Raw genomic sequence first — 18,600 nt, forward strand, 5'->3', positions numbered from 1 at the left:
AGCCGGCGGCGCTTTGCATAGCCCCGCCCCCCCCGCGCCGCTGGCCGGCGCTGCGCTGCGGTGTCGGGCCGGCGGCGCAGTGCAGGAGCCGGAGTGCGAGCGGGAGCCGGGCCGGGAGCGGGGCTCGGCCGGCGGCAGCAGCAGAGCAGCACCGCCGCTTCGCTGCCGTCTGGCGGAACGGGGCGAAGCGAAGCGGCCGGCGGGTCACGCCGCGCCCCCTCGCTGGTGTGTCCCCCCCCGCGTTCCCGTGAGCCGCTCCCCGCCCGGGTCCCGCGGGTGCAGCATGAAGTGCGGCGATGGCCCGGAGAGGTAAGACGGCGGTGAGGACGCTGGAAGACCTGACGCTGGACTCCGGGTATGGTGGCGCGGCGGACTCGGTGCGCTCCTCCAACTTGTCGCTGTGCTGCTCGGATTCGCACCCCGCGTACCCCTATGGAGGAAGCTGCTGGCCGCACCTAACTGACTCCATGCACAGTCGGCACAACAGCTTCGACACCGTCAACACCGTCCTAGCGGAAGACTCCGAGGTGCTGGACTGCGCGGGGCAGCAGTGCTCCCGGCTCCTGCCCGACCTTGAGGAGGTCCCCTGGAGCCTGGAGGAGGTGGAGGCACTGCTGCTGCCGCCGCCGCCGCGCCGGGAGCCGCGGGCGCCGGGCGCCGCCAGCCCCGGGAGCCGGGATGCGGCGGCGCGGCTCTCGACGCTGGTGAGCCGGGCGCTGGTGCGCATCGCCCGGGAGGCGCAGCGGCTGAGCCTCCGCTTCGCCAAGTGCACCAAGCACGAGGTGCGGAGCGCCATGGAGATCGTCCTGGGCTGGACGCTGGCGGCCCGCTGCACGGCGGCCGCCCTGGGCGCCCTCTCCCTCTACAACATGAGCAGCAGCGGCGGCGACCGCTTCAGCCGCGGCAAGTCGGCCCGGTGCGGACTGGCCTTCTCCGTGGGCAAGTTCTACCGCTGGATGGTGGACAGCCGCGTGGCCCTGCGCATCCACGAGCACGCCGCCATCTACCTCACGGCGGGCACCGAGAGCCTGTTCCGCGACATCCACGCGCGGGTCCTGGCCGGCCCTGCCGCCCCGCTCCCGCCGCCCGGCCGCCCTCCGGCCGCCGCCGCCGCCGCCCCGGCCGAGAAGGAGAAGGAGGGCGGCGAGGCGCCCCGCTTCACCCTGGAGGCGCTGGAGCAGACGGTCAACAACGACCCCGAGCTCTGGGGCTTGCTGCAGCCCTACCAGCATCTCATCTGCGGAAAGAATGCCAGCGGTGAGTGAGCGCGGCCGCCGGGCGGGACCGGGCGCCACCGACCACCTGTTGCGCCGGGCGGGCCCCCGGGCGCTGGGCGGGCCCCGCCGCCGCACCTGCCGCCGGGGATGGGGTGGCCGCGGAGGCAGGAGCGGGCACCGCGGCGCGGCTGCCCCTGCACGGCGCTGCCCCACGCGGGCAGGATGGAGGGGAGCTGCCGAGCATCCCCCGCCTGGCTCTGCCGGGGCTGCCCGACCGCCCGGCCGCCGTGGAGGGTTGCGTGTGGGTTTAGGGGGCGGCTGGTCGGCGTGCCGGCAGGGCTGGGTGAGAGGCAGTGGTTCAGAGCTTCAGTTTTCCACAGGAAACGGCAGAAGTGCAGCTGAGCACTCGCAGGCGAGATCAAACTTTGTTACATATGCAGTGGTTTGGCCAGCGATTGCGTGGTTGGCGCTGAAATGCAGTCTTTCTGGACAGATTTCGTTCATGTTGCTGCATGTTTACCCAGAGCCTGACACAGATGCAACACGGTGATGCATCAACTTCCTGGACATTTTTTTCCCTTCGCTTTTCAAGCGAAGAATCCAATATTTTTAATAAGTTATCTTTCGATAGAGCAGCATTCCAAAGTTGACGTTTCTTGTTTCAGCTCCCTCTGTTTGTCAGGGAAGGGAAAATGGAACGAGCCGAGTCTCGGGGAGGCAGAGTTAAAATCGGGTGTTTTTTTTCTTACCTTCTCATAAGCGTGCACAGACACATGCAAACACTTTTATTAAGCTTAAATTCAAAATACCTGTCAAGCTGAGATGCAAATACTGGAGAAGGGGAGAGGAAGGAAACTGGGAGAACAAGGATAACTGGAAGCCTAGATCACGTCTACAGATAAGCCTTGTTAAGTTGTTATAGCCACAGAGGATGCATTACAGCTAATTATCTATTGTCTTAAGACACCTTCTATGCCATAAGAGACCCAAAGGAGGATGCCAAGTGGGAGTGAAAGAAAAGGGCAGATTCTTCTCCCTGGTGTAAATAGACGTGGTTTGGTTATATTCCTCTGGTGGTTTTACCCCAGCAGTGGATGTCCTCCCCAGAGGCTTTGCTGAACCTCCCCTCCAAACGCATCCGCAATCAGGGGCTTGTGTTGTGGGACCCTCGTGTGTTATTCCAGCGCTGTCGCAGGCAGGCATGGCTTCCCAAGGAGTGCCACCGTTGTTTTTTTCCTTGAGTCCTGCTACTGTGCCTGTAGGTTTCAGATGGCACTGTGTTGCGTTTCTGACATTGCAGCACTGGCTGTGCAGGCTCCTACTGAGCCTTTCATTTTGTTTTGCGGCTCTCTCTAACTCCCTCTGTATCAGCTCAGTGGATTTAAATGAACTTCATTCTGACCCTCATTTATCTCACTTCTAGGGACTCAATACACAGTTTTCATCTCCATTTTGTTGTAGCTTTACCTGCCATGAATCTCCTTGGTAGCTTAGTCCTGACTCGAGCAAATAGCATTTTTTAAAATTTTTGAATCAGACTCTAGCAAGTTGTCCATTTTGTTTTGCCTCTCTCCCTGTGTCTCCCTGCTTCTCATGCAAATGACTGTAATGTTGTTTTGCTTTTTATCATCTTATACAATGAAGTTTGGCATCCTGTTAAATATATTTAGAGTTACAGGTGCAAGCAAGAGCCAGGCCATTTTTTACTGCTGTTTATGTTTATTTAGATTTAATCCAAGGGCGTGTTACATACTCTTAAGTACTTTCATGGCAACTAAACCAGCCATTAGAAACCTTCAAACACATCAGCCTGTTTCTTCGCCAGTGAGATATATATCTGTTTATATAGTCCTCACCATTTTGATGTCTTGAGTGCTCCCTGGTTAGTTGCAAACGTTTCCTTCTCAGGCACTTAAAAAAGGTGGGGAAGTCTGATGTGAGAGATTATTTGACCTGCTTGAAACTATTGGGGCAGTCTGTGGTAGGAGGCTTGGACTGCTGGAAGCTACATCTCAGTATAGTGGCTTAACCACAAGCTCATCCTTCCTCTGTACTCAGTACTTGAAACACCATGATAATGCAACTTAATAGGTAACAGACGTCTCACATCTGTCTGCTCCAGGAGAAGACACAGGTCTTGTACTCTCGAGGTTCAGTAAATGCCACCCGCCCAGCTGGGTGGCACGTGAACACACAAGCACTGAAATCAGTGTGTTTGGTCCATCAGGTGTGAACGAGAAGTGATGGTGGGTCCTTTCTGGAGGTACCATGGCTGGTATGAACTGAGTGAAGGTGGGGGATGGAAAGCAGTGCAAAAGCAGATTCCCTAGCAGTACCTTGTCTGCAGGCAGGTTTCTGGGAGGAGAGGTGCTGTCTCTCTGGGAGGCAAATGTCAAACCTTTAATAATTTTCCAGGCTAAATCCAGCACCTTAAAGTCCACCCAGACAGTGAAACAGGCAACCCGTGTAGATCATGGGATGCAAGTATGTGAGGAACATGAGTTTGCGCGTGATGTAGTTCAAGATTGCTTTAATATAGTCTGTGAACACGAGTGTTGGGGAAGATGGTCTAAGAATCTGCAAGACACAAACCAGCCTTTCAGGGCTTCCTTGTAAGTTGTGGAGAGCGTTTAGTGGTTTCGGATGAGGTTTTTTAGCCTGATGTCATACTTGGTCATCTGGGAAGCTGCTGAATAAGAACAGTATTGCAAGATAACCTTCTCCTTCCTGTAAATGATGGTCATGCTCCTTCAGATAAAGATGTCTGAGCTGGTTCTTTCCATGAGCCCTTGAGCCTGTGGGTCTTCTTTTGGGTACATCTGGCCTGAACTTGTACAACTGCCTCAACGGGAGCCCTGCTCTCCGACAGGAGCCTGCTCATTCCTCTTGCAGGGTTGAAAGCCTGTGGATGAAGGTAGTGGCACTTCTTCGCGTGTTGCAGGCAGCAGGACACATCTCCTTGATAAGCCTCTTGATAACCTCTTGTGTGGGAAAAGGAATAGGGGTGACAAAGGAGAAGCAGGCAGTGCCGTGGCAGCAATCCGCTGCAGTATGCCATCAGCTGCTGGCGTATTGACTGAGCTTATCTTTCCGATTATTATATCTTAAAGAATAGACCTTAAAAGCACTCTGAGGTACTAATTTACACTCCACTCCCTCCCCCCTCCCCAAATTTTAACATCATGGTTGAATGAAAATTAAAAACTTCACGTTTGGGATTTCACTGACACTTAAATGTTTCAATTACGAGCTCTGTCTGAACAGCACAGTACACATTTTACATCCTATAACAGTTGCACAGAGTGTTATTTCCCTTGGAACAGTGGGAGCAAAATACTGTGTGCTCAATGAAAGGCAGTAAAAGCTGGCACCTCTGTGGTTTAAGCAATATTATTTTAGTTTCTTTATTGCTCATCAAACTCTTACTTTTAGGCCAGATCCAAGAATTGCTTTGAAATGAATGGGGAGTTTCCACAGGTCTTGGATTCAGTGCCAATCACAGGAGTAAGTCCATCTATATTGTTTTAACAGGAAATGGCAAGTCCAAGTAGCACAAAGTCACCTACACTGTATTATGAAGGTCCTTTTTACCAGGAGGAGGAATGGATTAGACAACACTTAGAGTTAAGAAAATGGGGTTTTCCTGTTTCAGTCTTAGGAGTCTCCTTATCTTATGTGGCAGGATTCATGGTGGGAAGGGCAGAGGTCTGGAGGGGCACAGACAGGGAGGTGGGGATCACGGAGAGGAATTTTCTGTGGGGCAGCCAGCATGCACAACTCTGCCTTGTTTGTTTGTGTACAGTTTCTAAAAATAGTTATTTGGAACCCAACTGTGTCACTGTGGTTTCTTCCCCTTCTTAATATTATTTAGAGAAGAAGACACAACAACTAGTAAGAAACCCAGGATTAGGTCTGGCTCGGCTGACACGTGTCAGCTAACTTCAGTTTAACCTCAACCTCTTCTAATCCAGGCAAACTTCAGGGACTCTGAGCAAATGAGCAATACTAATATTTTAGCACAGCTTAACCAAATCAGTAAATGCTTTTAAGTTTTGATACATATGTATACATATGTGTGTGTATGTAGAGACCATACCCTTCTTTTACTGGAGAGCATACTGTTACCTGTTACTTCTCTGCTTTCTGTTGTAATTGTACCATTCAGGATGCCATTGTGGTTTTAGGAGCAATGTAAAAATCAATCTAAAACTTATTTCAGCGATGATGATGGAGGAATATTTGTGCATGAAATGGAATTTTATGCCTTCTTCTTGGGCTTTGTTTAAACTGTGATTTCAAGAATATCCTTTCCCCCCCATTATATTGCAATCATATTTTTTGCTAGTAAGAAAATAAAAAAGGAATACAGTTGAAGTTTCTTATATGCACCAGTATGTTATACTTGGAGGTCTTTGCTTGGGAGGTTAACAGATAAGAGAATCAAGTAAAAAATACACATCGTTTGTTGCACCACCACTTATGTCAACCTCTTGGCAAGGGATTCAAGTGCCCTGGAACAGATGGGAAAAATGTTAACAGCAAACTTCCACAACCTCTCTGAACAGGTTGAGAATTTGTTCCCTCCATGCTCCAAACTGCAGAAGGTTGTGCCTGTTTGTGATTTGTGGCTGCTGATGCTGGTGAGCTGGGATGGCAGTGGGAAAACTGTGTTCCTTCTCTGTAATGGGGTGAGTTGCTTGAACAGCTGGTGTTGGCAGAAGCGGGACAGAAGGATAATCAGCTCGTTGAAGACCTCTGTTGCCTTGAGAGGACTCCTTGAGAAGGAGCAGTGTTGGGATTGGAAAATAGAGACCCAGTGGGAGGTTGAGGTTTGACTGACTGGCTGATGAATGTTTGTTTCCCTCTGGATGTTTTGATTCATATAATTGTTTCAGTTATGAGTATAACATAAAAAAAAATAAAAATCCCAGAAATGGTTATACTAGAAGCACCCAGAATAATCATAAAGCTGATGTTTGCAATATGATTATTCTCTTTGTCATGTTGGAAAGTACCTTAATAGCATTTATAGCCTTGGCCACGCCAGGGAGTTTTTGGGCTGCAGCTACATTGCTTAGTTTCTGATGTAAATGAGGTTTTGGAATAATGGTTGGGAAATGTGATTGTGTGTATAAGGAGCGTGTTAGGAGAATAACAGTGTAATTTTAGCAGTATATTGGGTTCCTGGCTTCTTTGCTGAATGCTGACAGGCTTCATGTAGTCTTTCAGCTGTCCTGTGAACCTGATGACATAAGGCACAGGTGAGCATAAGGGACAACTTTGGTCCTTTTCCTAATGCTACTGCAAATGCTCTTTTTTCTGTCACTGCTCAAAGTTAATATAAATGAAAAAGACACTACACTTAGTGTGTTGGTGTTTCTGCAGTGCATGACATACCAAGCAGATGGTTATCAGTCATTAATCTTTGATGTTGTCCAGAGTAAATACCCAGTAATGCAGTGGCTGGGGACATCTACTGCCTGAACCTTTTCTTCCTTGTTCTGGTCAGGGACTGGGTTCTCCTAGCTCAGAAGTTGGAAGAAAAACTTTATGGTCTTCCTCTCAGCTTTCCCCTATTAAGGTGTGAAAGGAGATAGCCCTGCTTGATTAGATGACACCAGAGGAGGAGGGAGCTGTTTCCTGTAGCTGATTTTTTCCAGTGCTCTCATCTCCCAAACTTGTTGTATGATCTTCATTGTGTGCATCAGTGCCTGTTCACTTTCCCAGTCTCATCCTAGTTTCAGGATTTTCCTGCTGACTGTCTCCCGGGGGGGCTGTCTTGTCCAGCCTCAGCAGTGGTGCTGTCCCGCCCGACCCTCCATCCCAGCACTCCCACTCATGGCTTTGTCTGCAGGATGTTTTCTTTTGTCCAGAGCATAGGGTGCTTCGGCAAGGCATAAGGAAGAAGTAGGGATTGCTTTCTTTTTTTGCTCTTGTCCTTGTCTACTTCCTGACTGAAAACATATTGCACCATCCCCATATAAATCAGTAATTGTAATTGTTATTCATCTGGTAAGTATTTCAAAGGTTTTAAAAGATGTACAGATGAAGTCAAAATGACCCCAGGGCTTGTGTGGCCAGCTTAACCTTTGGTTACCTCTCCAGAGGTGTTCAATTGGGCAGCCTGAAAAAGACCACGGACACTATAAAGGACTATGCCTGCCAAAGCCTCACATGAGGCTCTTGGTCCATCCTCACTTTCAGGGATTTCCTGCAACAAAGAGTTTCTATCAGTGACTACATCTGTCTGGCAGCACGTAAGCTTCCCATTTTTCTCAGAAGGTAATATAGCAATCCTGCTGTTGTGGGCTGTGAGGAGATACAATCTGATGGCCAGTCACTCTTGGCCATCAGATTAGGCCAGGAGGCTGCATCTCTCCCCTGTAGAAGCAGAAGAGAGGAGGCTGTTGGTCAGGTGAAATGAGTCAGTGAGAAGGCAGCTGTCAGCTCATTCTGACAGCAGGAGTAAGGGGCATGTTTCTGGGAGCTGCTGAAGAACAAGGAACCATCGTTGATGTGGATCAGTTCAGCAGCATGGATGGGGCACAGGCACTTGTGCTGACACCTTACTGAGGCTTGTCTCAATTATTTTAATTAATTTAACCTGGTATGCTCAACTCATCCTTTTGATCCTTACCATGGCAGTTTGTGGGTGAGGAAAAAGTTGTACAGCATGGCTTACAGGACATGACCATTTCTTGGGCTCTGTTGAAGAGGTGCCTGTTATCTTGATGGTATTTTATTCTCTTCCTTGGTTTCTAGGCTGAATTCATAGTAAGCAGTACCATTTTTTGGTGTAATCATTCCTGGAAACAACCCAGGAGGTTTTATAATATGGTAAGAGGGCTGTTGGCATCCTGCAGTTAACTACATGGACCAGCTGAAATGGTGTTCAGGACATCTGAAGTTTCCCACGGTGATTATCTTGGCTCATCACTGATAAGGAAAAGAAATTGGCTTTGACTCGATTTAAACAATACTGAATTGGTAATAAGGAGCAGGAAGAAAATTAGACCCCATGTACCAACAGACGTCAGGATGGGTGATCGTTCCCCTGATATGAATCAAGCTGGCAGAGGTGCTTAAGGGAGGAAGGACTTGTTCACCCGAGTTGGTTCAAGGCCACTTAAAAGCACTGTGTTAAACCTGGTGTAAATCCACGTGTGGTGGTGGTGTGTGGCTGACTTGTCGGTGAGTCTGACAGTCTGCCTGGTGGGGACTTCGTTGGTGTCATGCTTGGGGACTGGGTTCTTCTGACTGTTGTGCTTTAGGCAGGGATGGATGTTGATCCTTCAAAAGATACATGGAAGCACAGGAGACAGGTATAAATTTCTCTGGTGTGGTAAGGCAGCTGAAAGCGAAAGTGCAGGGAGGGATCAGTGCTGCAGGATGTGTGGGAGGCCGGGATGCTCGCCAGGAGATAGGAGCACACGGAGGCGTTGCAGCTGAGCTGTGAGGTACTGGTAATACCTCTGGGTCAGCAAATTCACAGCCTTACGTGGCTTTTCCAGAGCTCTTATGTGGATAGATCTTGCTCATGTGAACAGCACATGGACTTCACGCAGCCATAAAGGTCTTGGGACAGGCTGGTGAGTGAGCAGAAGAACAGGAACCCCCGAGAAGATTAGAGAAGAGGCCTCTTCAAGGATGCAATTTCTGTCCTCGAGTGCTGTGGAGTAGCACCTGGGCTTGCAAGAGTCCGAGGCTTTAAAATTAATAAAACCACCCTGTTTTTAAATTTCACTGCTGTGAAATATTGCTCCCGGGTGGGGGAAGTGAACAGGGCCAGGGTTGCAGCAGAGGTATGGTGAATGCGTTTGCATTTTCAAGTCGGTCAGATTATTGAAGGAAACTTTGCATCCCGCAGTGTTTTGCATTTTCTCTGGCCCTGTGGTAGCTTTGGATAAACACTGTTGGGCTGTAGTGCCTTTGCTTTTATGTATTGTGTTTGGCTGTGAACGAGGAGTGCTTTTTCTTGCAAAGAGCTGAGCAAGTCTTGCAATCCCTCTCTGGGATGTTACCTGGCAGGGGTTTGAAAAAATAGAGATTGTGGGGCTGTGGGCCATATGCACTCCTCACACTGCAGGTCCTTTGCCCCAGGTGAAGCATCTTCACTTCTCTGTCACCTGTAAGCAGTGAAAGTGGCTGGCAGTAAGGCAAGCTGCTGCCAGGGAGGTGGACCAGATGCCTGGGAACTGATGCTGGACCCCCAGCCCTTCAGTGGCAAGTGCTGCCAGCAGAAATGAGAGATTTCAGAGGTTGGAGTCATTTTGGGTACCTACTGAGATGTTTTTTTGTGGAGAATGCTAAGAAGATTTATTTTCTGTAATTCAGGGGCATTTCTTTGCATGCCAGCACATCACAGAAATTAGCTTGACTGAATCATTCACTGTAAGTCTGGATAGTAGATTATTTTACTCTGGGTTGCAGTATGGAAAGACCATTGCTAGGGTCTAGGTGCAGCTATCTCTGATGCTGCTGTTTCCCTTGATGCTTATAAAATAAGGATCATAAAACTCAATGCTTCAGAAAAAGTATCTTTGTGCTACTTCTGTTATTTCTCTAGTGTACATTTTGTGCAGAGCAATGTATGATACAAGGTGTTCCAAAGGTACTGGTAAACTCATTCCTGTAGTCCTTGCTTGAGCAACATTCCCACTGATTTTGGTGGTAAGGACAGCCTGTCAAACACCAGGATAAGCTCTTGCATTTGGTAACAAATAAAGGAAACTCCTGAGTCAAAGCTGTAGGCCCAGATTTAGTTTTGCTTAAGATAAGCTCTTCCAGAATTGAAGATGAGTATCAGTACTTCAGTGCAGATAGTTATTCCTAATTTGAAAGGATTTTTTTCCCATTGTTTTACTGATTAATGGTGTTCAGCTTTAAAGACTGCTCAGTGCAGCCTGTGAGGCCCTGTGCTACCTGGCTAGCCTATTTCCACTGGCCCACATAAGAAAAATCCTAAAAATAGTCCAGCAGTGTAGGATTTCAAAAGTAAATTAGATTTTAAAAATGAGATGTTCAGTTTAATTATCTGACATGCTCTCAGTAAGAAGCAGGAGGAGTTTCAAAATATACATGGAAAAAACCCCAATCCCAAACATAGCTGTCCCTCAGTAGTTAGGACCTGCTGTTGCTTTGCTGTTGTGCTTTACCTATTAACTAGGTCTACATTATACAATGTGCTCACAAAAGGATTGACTTATGCATCAAATGTTTTTGGAGAGTGAAAACAGTTTTGCAAGCTGAGAGAGTACAGGGGCAGACACCAGTAACGTGTGGACTATTTTTAATGAAAAGTTCCTGCCTGCGTGAATGCATACGACGCCTTGCTTCCATCTTAAAGAGCATGTTTGGTAAACGATGGGTAAGACAAGGAGGAGTAGTTTCAAATGTTTTACAGGTTTAAATGTAAGAATGAGATAAACACCTGTATAATGTAGAACTTAGGTAGCAATGTTCTCGCAGCAGAAAGCTGGGAGCCAAGATAAGTAAGTTGGTGACGCTGTCTGTCTGACATGCATCAGCAGTTAAAATGTGGTGGCTGAATGCTTCTAAAGCAAGATTAAATACAAGAGAAAAATACCCTAACCAAAGCTTATTCTCCCTTAAGCGTACCGATAGTCTAATTGATCTTCAGGAAGGATATGGGCTGTCACCTCTCTTCAGCCCATAGAAACTGCATATGCGTGGGATAATTGGCAGGTTTTATAAGGAGACCTGTGGTGATGAGAGCCCTCAAACCACCAGAGCAGATGGGGATGCTGATGTCTGCTGACTCTGCCTCCTCTCTGCTGACCAGGATGTCATGGGGAGAGAAAGGCATGAGATGGAGCTTGAGGTTGTGGAGAGACTCGAAGTTATCAGATGGATGGAAGAACACTGCCTTATCAGGGCTGGTGAGGTTCTAATTACAGACTTCATGAGGTGTGAGGCAGGAGCTGGTGAGTCACAAAGTGTTTTCTAAGGTTTTGGGCTGGCCTTGGATGGTAAGGCGTCAGCCACTATTGCAGGTGACTTCTTTCATTTGGAGGGAGAAAGCATAGCCAAGGCAAGGTTTTGTTTTGGATGTCATTCTGTAACCCTTACCCCTGCCTTTGTCACCTTGAGATTAGACAGCTCTGATTTTCCCAGCCTAGGGCTATGCTTTGGGACTCCCTGGAGTTTACCTGAAGTGCTGCTGTCTGCTTAATAGCTGCTCCTCCTGCAAACAGTGCAAACACACCCAAACTGTGAAACTGGCTACAAAACTGGCTGCTGAGCAGATTTAGACCTGTACCATTGATTGCTTGCACAATCCACGTTGCATACTTCTGACGGTGCTGGCAAGATATTCCTGTCTGGAGTGAGAAGGTGGTGTGGGCACATGGGGGTCTTTAGGGTTGGGATTCACACATTTTGTGGTGTGATAGTCTGAGTTGGATGAGCCTCTGGAGAAAATATCCTTTTTGGGAGTAAGAACAGCAATTAAAGGGGAGAGGGTTAGGAAAATGAGGACTTATTAGTTTGCTCCCTCCCTTGACTGTGACTTGAGGACCATTACTGGGATGAGTTCTGATCTTTGTACCTGTGAAGATTTGTAGTGCTGCTGGCATTGCATACATGCTGAAATAGTTGTTGATATTTAAACACATGAATGTTGGCCACAGCATAAGGAAAAATGAGAACAGTTCAGTACCCTGCATCCTCTGAACCTGGAGTAATTTGTTCAGTTTTAGTAGCCTGATTTCCAGAAAGAACAGAACAAATAGTGGAAAAGATAATGAAATTTGGGGGGCCCCAAGGGGACCGTTTCACTATGATGATAGTCAACTGGAGTGGTGTTATTTGGCCCAGAAAGAAGGCACCCAGGGAGAAGCTATGATTGCACCATGCAAGGGAGTGAGTGGCAAAGTGGAAACTGAGCAGCTGCTGAATTTTTTGCACAGAACCAGGATGCAACACTGAAGGAGTAAATATAAAGTAACTCTTCTTTTCACAACAGGTATTGGGGGTTTGTGGAGCTGTATACTGCATGGAGTGATTGGGAAACAATGTGCTGGGATTATGCACATGGAGACTGTTTCTAAAGATTATATTAATACTCCATCTTAATAATTGCAGAGGAAGCACTGGTTCATGTTTTAGCCAAAGCTTTGCTTGGACAGCTTTCCTAGGCATTCTGGAAGATGTGGTGGATGTTTCTGGCCTCTGTGCTTCAGAGCCATTTGCTGCTGATGGGCACTCTATAAACTGAGGCTGCTTCCTGCAGTATCCCATGAATAAACTTTATTCCTTTCAGTAGTCCTGTGAATGAGTAAGAGCTTGCTGTTCTGAGCTTCTTTCATGATAACTTCTCTAGGTTTTCGTTTTCAATTTTGGCATGGGCAAATCTTCCTTCCCTGGGTTTCATATGTACTCTCTTCGCTAGGAGTGGCTACCTTCTGGATACAGCTCCTTTTCTTTCCCCTTAACTTCAAAGAAGTTCAATATTTATGTAAGCTGCTTGCTTGCTAATTTACTGCTTTCTGGCATAATCTCTCTCAAATGCCTTTCTGAAAATAGTCTGTCCAGATGAAGTAAAAATATTCACAGTTGAAGTAGAATATTTAGAAATAGCTGTAATTTTAAGTTGTATCAAATAGAAACCCACGCCTTTGCATGTGATTAGGGACAGGTGTTTTAACTTTTTGTGCAACTGTTTTTTAGGTTAACTGGAATTTTTGACCTACTGGGAAAAAAACACAACCAAACAAACAACAAAACCACTGAATTTGGCATCAGGGCTATAGTGCTGTGAACTTGGTGTAAAGCAGAAAGAAGAATGCAAGGCACCACTTCATTACACTGGATTGTTGCATCAATAATGTAGTAATGTAATGTCTTGGAGGGAAAATAATGGACTCTAATGATGTAACCAGTGTGTTCACTGATACTGTAGCACAATTAATTGCGGCTTTCTTGCAGTTAAGTGCTGCAAACAATTTCTGTTAAAAGTGGATGCAGGGCATTTGAGCTTAACTTCCTCCATCCAAGGAGATCATCCCCACTCTCTTGGGATGACCCACAGAAAACTAAAAATGGGTCTCATAATTGAAAATGATGGGAGTGGGTTTCCTTGTTCATCATGTAATGGCTAGTGCATCATAGGCTGGTGCTTCGCTTTCTTAGACCTGTGTTTTGTACCTCTCTGATGACAGTGGGGACTGAGGTGGGGGCGAAGTACCATGGAGGGGCTGTGGACTTCAAGGCTTTGCCTCCGTGTCTCTCCTGATGGGATTGTGGTTAACCAGGACCGAGATCTTGGTTGGAGGTCTGTCATCTTTCTAACATCACTGATTTTGTCTGAGAGGCTGGTGGTGCTTGCCTGAGCACTGTGCACTCTGGGAAGGGTTTGATCTCACTGAGAAAGGCAGGTGGTGGCCCCTTCTGTGGTACCCAGGCATGATGTGGGGAGAAGGCCCCGAGGGAAGGCTGAGCAAGCCATGAGGCAGGATGGACTACTGAGACAGTGAGTAGGCTCCACCCTTTATTCAATTGTGGCCAGAACTCAGGGGTCGAGGATGGCTTCATGTTTGGGTTGGGTTGATGAGTGCTGTTTCTTTGCATCATTCAACACACTCTTGTGTTGCTTCTCCAATGTGTGACAAAAGTTCAACTTGCTACCAGTCTTCCCTTCCATGGGGCAAAATGATATAGCCTCTCCTAAATCTCTGGTTTCCATAACACTTTCAGTTGTCAGTGGCCATCCCTTGTGCTGTAGTCCTTGTCCAGAACTGGTGGAAAGCTACCCTTCAGCTGGAAGGTTGCTGGGGGATAGTGGAGGAACTGGCAGGCACATGCAAAAATATATGAATGTATTTGCTTAGAAACTAGATAAGAAGTGGAACTTCCAATTTTGCAAGAATTTTAAGAAATAGGTCTGCATGTGCTCATTCATATTTTTTGTGAACTCATCAAACAGTCGTGCTCTTGTCATGTACGGGACACACAGACTTACAGGAACTGCAGCTCTGGCTCCTGACATCGTGGTTTATAGGCACCCCCAAGGATCCTGATGTCTTTGACAGGCAAAGCTTTGCTGGTTTTGTATTGGTGGACTCCGAGATGTTTTTCTGCTTTCTTTGCTATATATTATTGGGGGGTGGGGTGGATACAGAATAGGAAGCAATAAATTGCTTAATGTACTTTATAGTGGACTTTTGTCCCCCACTTTGAAACTGATTAGGAAGTTCATGAAGAGATTTTAAGTGACAGTTTTTTGTTGGAAGATTTCTTTCCTGATACGAAATGAAAGAATGGTTCAGTTTTATCTTTTAATTTGTTATAAAAGAACCCAGATGATACATTTAATCATCTTATAACCACACGCTTTCAAAACTGTGTTTATCTGATCTTTTTACCACAGAGAATAATTGGTTTATACAAAACTAAGTATTTTCTGGTAGCAGGTTACTTGCTTTTAAATATGTATGTAGCAGCTTTTCTTTAAAAAAGATTGTGCCAGAGAGAGGTCATACTTCAGTTCACGCAAGTGACAGCGAGCGTTTAAAAAGTGGGACACTGCAAGTAGCATAAAGAAACAGTCCTGGATATCCGTGTGGTTTGACTGGGACTTACTGGGAAGTTTCACCATTTACTTACTTGAGAAGAGGAGCTCTCCCTTTCATGGGGATGTGCAGTAATTTTGCTGGTAGCACTTTCTGTTAATAAACGTTTACCTCATTACCTGAAGGTGCTATATACAGACAGACATTTAGTGTATTGTAGACTACTTGTAGCCATAAGTCCCCAAGGGAATGGCAAACTAATGGTGGTGGTGAAGCTTCCTCCCTGAGAACAAGGGGGAGCTTCTTATGTGCTTGGGCCATGGGCCAGGCTTATTTTTTCTTAGATTGGCTACATGAATTTGGTGTCAGCTTTCTTCCAAAGAGTACAAAATCATAATTTATTTTATTTATAGAGCTGTGTGATTTATACCCTGAGATATGTCTCAGTGGTTTCAAATTACAGAGAAGGATGGAAATACTGGCTGATTTTTCCCTTGCCCTGTCTATAGATTTTTAGCAGCAGGTCCAAGCCTAAAACTCTGCAGCTGGTAATGAAAGCACAGCTTAGTTTCATGGCCTCAAGTATTGCTGTAAACCTTTTTGAAATTTCTGCTTCCTAATATCTGATGAGGACATCCTGCAGTGATCTTCCTTAGGCTTATCATTACTGTGAGAGAAAGTGTTCTTCAGTTTCATTTAGGTCAAATATATCATTAGACAGATCTGGTTGGTGAAGAGTGGAAAAGTTCTGTTGAAGTCAATATAACTGTGTTTTTAAAAAAAGGGGAAAAAAAGAACAAAAAAAAAGAACAAAAGAAAAAATCAATCCACCAAATGAGTCTGTGACCTGGTATCTTCTCAAGTTATTGAGGGCTGACCTAGAAAAGATGTGTACATACTTGTGTTAATCGCCATGTTTTACTGTGGTTTCTATTCCTGAAGTGTGCTTGTTGGGGAAAAACATCTTATATTTGAACTTCTCTTCTTAGACAGTTTTCAGCGATACCAACCTTTCTGTCTGAAGCTGTGCTGTTGATGGAAGCTGTCCCTACAACACATACGCTTGAAATGCCTCAAAATGAATGGCTGGTGGGGACATGAGCATGTAGTATATCACTGCTTTGCCATGCCACCCATTTGTCAGGGCAGCTTAAGGGATGGTATACAGATCTAGCAAATATGCTACAGCCTGTTGCCATCAGGTTGCCCAGTGCCTTCTGGTGCGGGCAGTTGTCTGGCAGGGAATCGTTTCAGGCAGTCTTGCTGCCTCTGGGTGCTGGATAAGCTGTCAGCTAGTGCCAATTTACCTCTTTTTTACATGTGTAAATGTGCTGTTGGGAAACACCACCTCCCTTGAGTATGCAGGAGCCAACCTTTTACTTGTGCAGGTATTTCAGTCTGGGAATGTTGAGATCTACTGTCAGCTCACTCTTCATACAGGAGAACACCAGTGGGCAGGTGCTGGAGGTAGTTTGATGCTGCTTGTTTTGGTGTACCATCAGCTGCCTGACTGTGGGAGCTTTTTCCCCAACTCTTGGGAAGCTGGAAGGGATGTAAAGTAGGGGTGGGTACTGCCTTCACATATGGAAATGGTACATCTCCTGGCATGCCCGGCCTGGCTCAGTGCCCTGCACCAGCCCTGGGCTCTGCCAGGTGGAAACCGTGCAGAGATGCTGGGGAGTTGTTGGGGTCTCTGTGCTCCCCTTTTTCTTAACTGTGAGTCTGGAGATGCCAGTGGGCTGTTAAGGAGATACTCTGGTTGGTGTCTAACTCTCTGTGAGCAGAATGCCCAGCTTTAATCTTTTCAAGGACAGTATCATGAAAGCCTAGTAGAAAGCAAAAGTTTAAGTGCTTTGACTTTTGATCTCCCTTGCAGAGCCAGACTGCTCCTTTCAGCCCCATGCACTGAGTCTACAGTCACTTCTGAAGCCTAGTTGCTTCCAAAGACCTGGAGCCAAGAAGAGGGTCTTTAGAAGCCTTTCTGCTCAGGGGTGGCCTTGCTGCCAGCACCATCTCCTCCTGCTTGGCAGTGCTGGGAGGCTGGTACAGTCCTCTGGGAGGTTCTCTCAGGAGGTGCATGAACTCTGAATGTTTTCTGAAACTGTAGCAGGGCCTCTGTGCAGCAGCTGGTCACATTCGGAAACTCTGCACCTTTTTATGGCAGCAGAGGGAACCAGAAGGCTTAACAAGTCCTGTTGGCTCCTCCAGAGAAGGAAGGAGGGATTTATGGTCTTTATATAGAAATAATAAAAAGCCAGATATGTTTTCTGACTTGTGCAAAGTGAATGTCTGAACTTGGTGGAAACTGAGGAGAGATTTGTCTGCTAGCATTGTCTGCTATCCTGCATGCACATAAGTAATTCCTTGAGAAAAAGTAAGAGTTAGGGGAAGTGACAAAAGGTAGATCCCTGCAGGAGTAGCAATTTACCGCTCTGGAAACATGAATCACTGCCCCTTCTGTTCTTGCATACATACACTGAACCTGGAAAGACACCTGGGATTTGAACAACATTTCAAGCCACGATGTCTGTCCAGAGAAAAACAGATAGACAAGAGGGAATAACCTTGCTCTCCTGAGAAGGTGCCATTTAGGTGTCAGGATCAATACCAGTTCCTGAAGCAAAACAGACAGACAGACGCTTCCCTTGCAACATATCATTACTACTCTCTTGAAAGGGCATGTGCCTGTGAAGGTACAATGTTTGCATTGCGTGGATATGAATTTGACTGAAATTTAAATGTCCACATTTGTATTTGATTGATTGCTGTCTGCTAGCCAGCAGCACTGTGGAAATGAAGAGATCTGTTTGACCAACTAAATTTAATCTCAGTTTTGGTTGCTCAGGAACGCTGCTGTGAATGGCTTCCATACCCACTCAGCACCCCCCCAAAATGTGGGTAGCAGATGTCTGAGATCACATCTTCAGTGGGGCCAGCTGTTGATATGCCTCAAAGGAAAATACGCAGTTGTTAGTTGCATGGGTTTGGCAAATGATACTGTGCTGCCTGCATTTGAAAACCTGGGTCAGCATCCGCCTCTATGGTTTGCTTGCAAGGTGTTGATGGTACCTGAGGCAGTGCTGCTCCACTCCTCTGTTGGGTATGAGCTGGTACAGCTTCAATGGGTACAGAGTCAGGCCTGTAGCAAATATAATCATCAGCAAGCAGTGAGGGTGTACCGTGAATTTGGGATAATTCGGTCCTTGCAGTATTTCAGTGACATGCCTGTAATTGTTTTAGTCATTGTAGATGTCTGTGTGATTTGTAATCTGTAACAAAAGACAAGGGAAGCAGGAAGGAGTGAATAATGTTCCTGTGACAAAAGTACTGGCTGAATTCCTGTGTGGAGTGAGTTCTGGAGGCTCCTTGCAGTCCTCTTCTGTCACCCTGCCCCAACTGAATTCCATGGGAATTATTTTCCCTCTGTTTTGCTGTTCCTCAAGTAGCGGCTGTATTTTGAGTCAGATAATCCCATGTTTCTTGTTAGGATGGTTCTGGGCCAACTACAAGTCTGCAGTTGAGGTTAGAGTGGGTGATATGATATTAGGTGCTGCCCTCTGCCCTGTTCACTCCTCATCCTCAAGGCTAGATTGATTTTGAGACTGAAACACAGAACAGGGGAGGATAAAACCCTTCCACCCATATATAATATAGTCTCTGTAGAGCAGTACAGTCAAAACGCACAGTGTATCTGCTGCATGGTTCTCCTGCCACTCCTATAAGGGTACCTGGAGGAAAGGATCAGGGTTGTGTGGTGCCCTGGGAGGTTGTAGCAAGTCTGTTCACTGTTTGAGAGCTTCACCAGTTCTCAAGGCTGGTTGCTTATTTTTACCCATGCATATGTTGCAGGAAAA

General features: G+C 46.7%; 1 protein-coding gene across 5 annotated transcripts in view; it reads left to right on the forward strand.

The window, feature by feature from the left end:
* Positions 1-77: 77 nt before the first annotated feature.
* Positions 78-18,600, forward strand: part of BTBD11 (BTB domain containing 11) — a 193,807-nt gene continuing 175,284 nt past the window's right edge. For all 5 annotated transcript variants that reach the window (XR_003529321.1, XM_027653526.1, XM_027653516.1 and 2 more), the window contains exon 1: positions 78-1,257. Coding sequence is in view for 4 of the 5 variants with exons in the window: in XM_027653526.1 (XP_027509327.1) it covers positions 297-1,257 (961 nt within the window). In the remaining variant the exon portion in view is untranslated. The remainder of the gene's footprint in view (positions 1,258-18,600) is intronic.

Source organism: Corapipo altera, unplaced genomic scaffold (assembly GCF_003945725.1).
Source record: "Corapipo altera isolate COAL_440 unplaced genomic scaffold, ASM394572v1 1, whole genome shotgun sequence".
NCBI lineage: Eukaryota > Metazoa > Chordata > Aves > Passeriformes > Pipridae > Corapipo > Corapipo altera.